Source organism: Cervus elaphus, chromosome 20 (assembly GCF_910594005.1).
Source record: "Cervus elaphus chromosome 20, mCerEla1.1, whole genome shotgun sequence".
Taxonomy (NCBI): Eukaryota; Metazoa; Chordata; class Mammalia; order Artiodactyla; family Cervidae; genus Cervus; species Cervus elaphus.
Genome location: NC_057834.1, coordinates 34,532,711 through 34,535,521, shown reverse-complemented (window position 1 = coordinate 34,535,521; position 2,811 = coordinate 34,532,711). Strand labels below are relative to the sequence as shown.

The 2,811-nt window shown below is 37.7% G+C and overlaps 1 protein-coding gene across 1 annotated transcript; it reads right to left on the bottom strand.

The window, feature by feature from the left end:
• Positions 1-983: 983 nt before the first annotated feature.
• LOC122676506 (olfactory receptor 10X1-like) lies at positions 984-1,940 on the bottom strand. Its single transcript, XM_043875783.1, has one exon. The coding sequence runs from the start codon at positions 1,908-1,910 to the stop codon at positions 984-986; it is 927 nt and encodes a 308-aa protein (XP_043731718.1). The 5' UTR covers positions 1,911-1,940.
• Positions 1,941-2,811: the final 871 nt, after the last annotated feature.

The window sequence follows — 2,811 nt, the reverse complement described above, 5'->3', positions numbered from 1 at the left end:
CAATACTATAAAATTTTATTTAAACATTAGCTCATATTGCTTTCACATTAAAGGAAATGGGGGTTAGTTACAGTCCTCATCTGAGGATTTCCTAAGCCACAGAACAGGTAGGCACTACTGTCCTGTTTACTTATTTGAATCAACGTTCCAAAATATCCCGTATAATCAGAAGCTAGCATCTAGTAGTCATGGGAAGGACACTATCATGTACAGTATTTAAAAACTTTTAATAGTATGGCATGATACTTAACTATATATCTATCTATATCAATCTATTTATCTATATCTAGAAATATATTGAAACATACTAGACTGCCAATGATTTCTATACAGTGCATATCTTATAAGAAATAATTATCTCCCCTCAGCAGCAGAACACAGTCCCTCACAATATTACCTAGAAAAAAATTCCAACCTTTACATCACTAGGAATTTAAAATCATCTTTAATATAGTAAAGATAGGCTTCCCTCGGCTTACCTGGTGGCTCAGGCAGTAAAACGTCTGCCTGCAATGCAGGAGACCCAGATTCGATCCTGGGTTAGGAAGAACCCCTGGAGAAGGAAAAATGACAACTCACTCCAGTACTCTCGCCTGGAATATGCCATGGACTGAGGAGCCTGTTAGGCTACAGTCAATGGGTCGCAAAGAGTCGGACACGACTGAGTGACTTCACTTTCTTTCTTTCTTTAATATAGTAGTCATAGGTTTGGTGTTTCATCTTCCATCATGCTTTTCGCACTTCATCAAAGGTACAAACACCTAGTGGATGTTTGGCAGTAGCATAGAATGTGCAGAGACAAATAGTAAAAATAATTGGAAAACTTCTTTAACATGCTAAGTATATACCTGTCATGGCTAGGTCCAAGTCTCAGAGACTTGATCCCCATATATCAACCTCTGCAAAAAAGCTTCTCCAGATATTTCAGGGTAAATGCTTCACTGACATCTGTGAACACTCAGTTATGCAGCGATAATACAAGATTATTCAAGAAATTTCTTTCCAAGTACCTTTCTGAAAGCATTCTTCATATCCTTGTTCCTGAGGCTGAAAATGAGAGGGCTGAGGAAAGGAGTGATGACAGTGTAGGGGACTGCTATGAGTGTGTCGTCTCCCCCTGGTGCTCCTGGCTTCAGATAAACAATAGATGCAAAACCAAAATGGATGATGACCACTGTGAGGTGGGAGGCACAGGTAGAAAAGGCCTTCTGCTTGCCCTCAGCTGAAGGGATTTTGAGGACAGTGGAAAGAATGGACACATAAGTGAGGATGATGACCAGGAAGGTGCCCATCAAACCTGACACTGACATCGTTGTTACAATGAACTCTGTGAGGTCACTGTCTAAACAGGACAGCCTCACAACAGCCCTCATATGACAGAAGAAGTGTTTGACAAGATTGGGGTTGCAGAAGGAGCCCCTGAATATCAATGAAGTCTCTATCACAGAGACAAAGAAGCCTGTAGCCCAAGCAGAGGCCACAAGTTTTCCACACACCATGTTGGTCATAAGCAAAGGATATCTGAGAGGGTTGCAGATGGCCAGGAAGCGATCATATCCCATCAAAGTAAGAATCATACAATTAGTGCCACCGAGTCCCAAGAAGAAACACATTTGCAAGCCACAACCTATGACTGAAATGTTTCTATTCTTGGCCAAGAGATTCACCAGCATCTTGGGAATAATGGTTAGTGTGTAGCAGGTCTCAGAAAAGGAGAGTGCACTAAGGAAGAGGTACATGGGTGTGTGAAGACATCTGTCCACCCAGGTAAGACCCATGATGGCCAAGTTACCTGAGAGGGTGAGAAGGTAGAGGCAAAAGAATATCACAAAGAGGAATGTCTGTACATGTGGGTAAACTGAAAAGCCAACAAGAATGAACTCCTTCAGGACTGTCTGATTGATCTTCATTTTTTGAACATCTGAAATTCAAAAGAAACAGTAAATAAGTATGTAGTTTTCCATTATTCTTTCAAAATTTTTGAACTTTTTGTTGTGTTTAAAACTTAAAGATCAACATTATACTTATAACTTCATTTTAAGTTTAGGAAAACACAATACGTATGGAGATGATTTGTTTCCCAATTTTCTTTCATTTGAATTTCTTTATTGTGCTAACAATACTGATTAAATTTGATTTTTTGTGGCTTATTTTTAAAATGATTTTTATTGGCTAGTAACTGGAAAGGGAAATAATTCAAGAAATACTCTAATTCATGTACAGATGAAGAGCATAAAGGTGATTCAGATTTGCATCACATTCTGAATCCTGAAAGACTACAAAACTCTTAATAGACAACATAAAGTCAAAGTCTGACGCTGCAACTTATACATAAAATATTGTCTATAAATAGCTAATTAGTGAAAGATGATAGTTGACTTAGCAATTTGGGAAGTACATTTGGACAATGGTTTACAACTGTAAGGGAAGCCCAAAGTTATTATCTCTTCTTGGACAAGACAGGTTCAGAAATATTAAAATTAAAATTAAATAAAGAACATATTCTCTTCCTTCTACTCTGAAGAGAAGGAGGAAGATAAAAAATATTCAGGGACCTTTATGTTAAATTGTGATTAATTAGAGCATGTGTATGGTAGTTCAGGTGTCAAGACACATTTTTCCCATTTAATCAGTGCCAAGATTGGTGTACAAAAGATAAATGCTAGTGATTCTGTATACCCCTTGTTAAATATACATCTGACTTGATCTCATCCTCCTTGAAATTTGGCAACATGCTGTATTTTGTTATATTTAAAATATTCCTTCATTTTTCTATGACACTGAGCTATGCTTTGATGGGAAATAGATGGG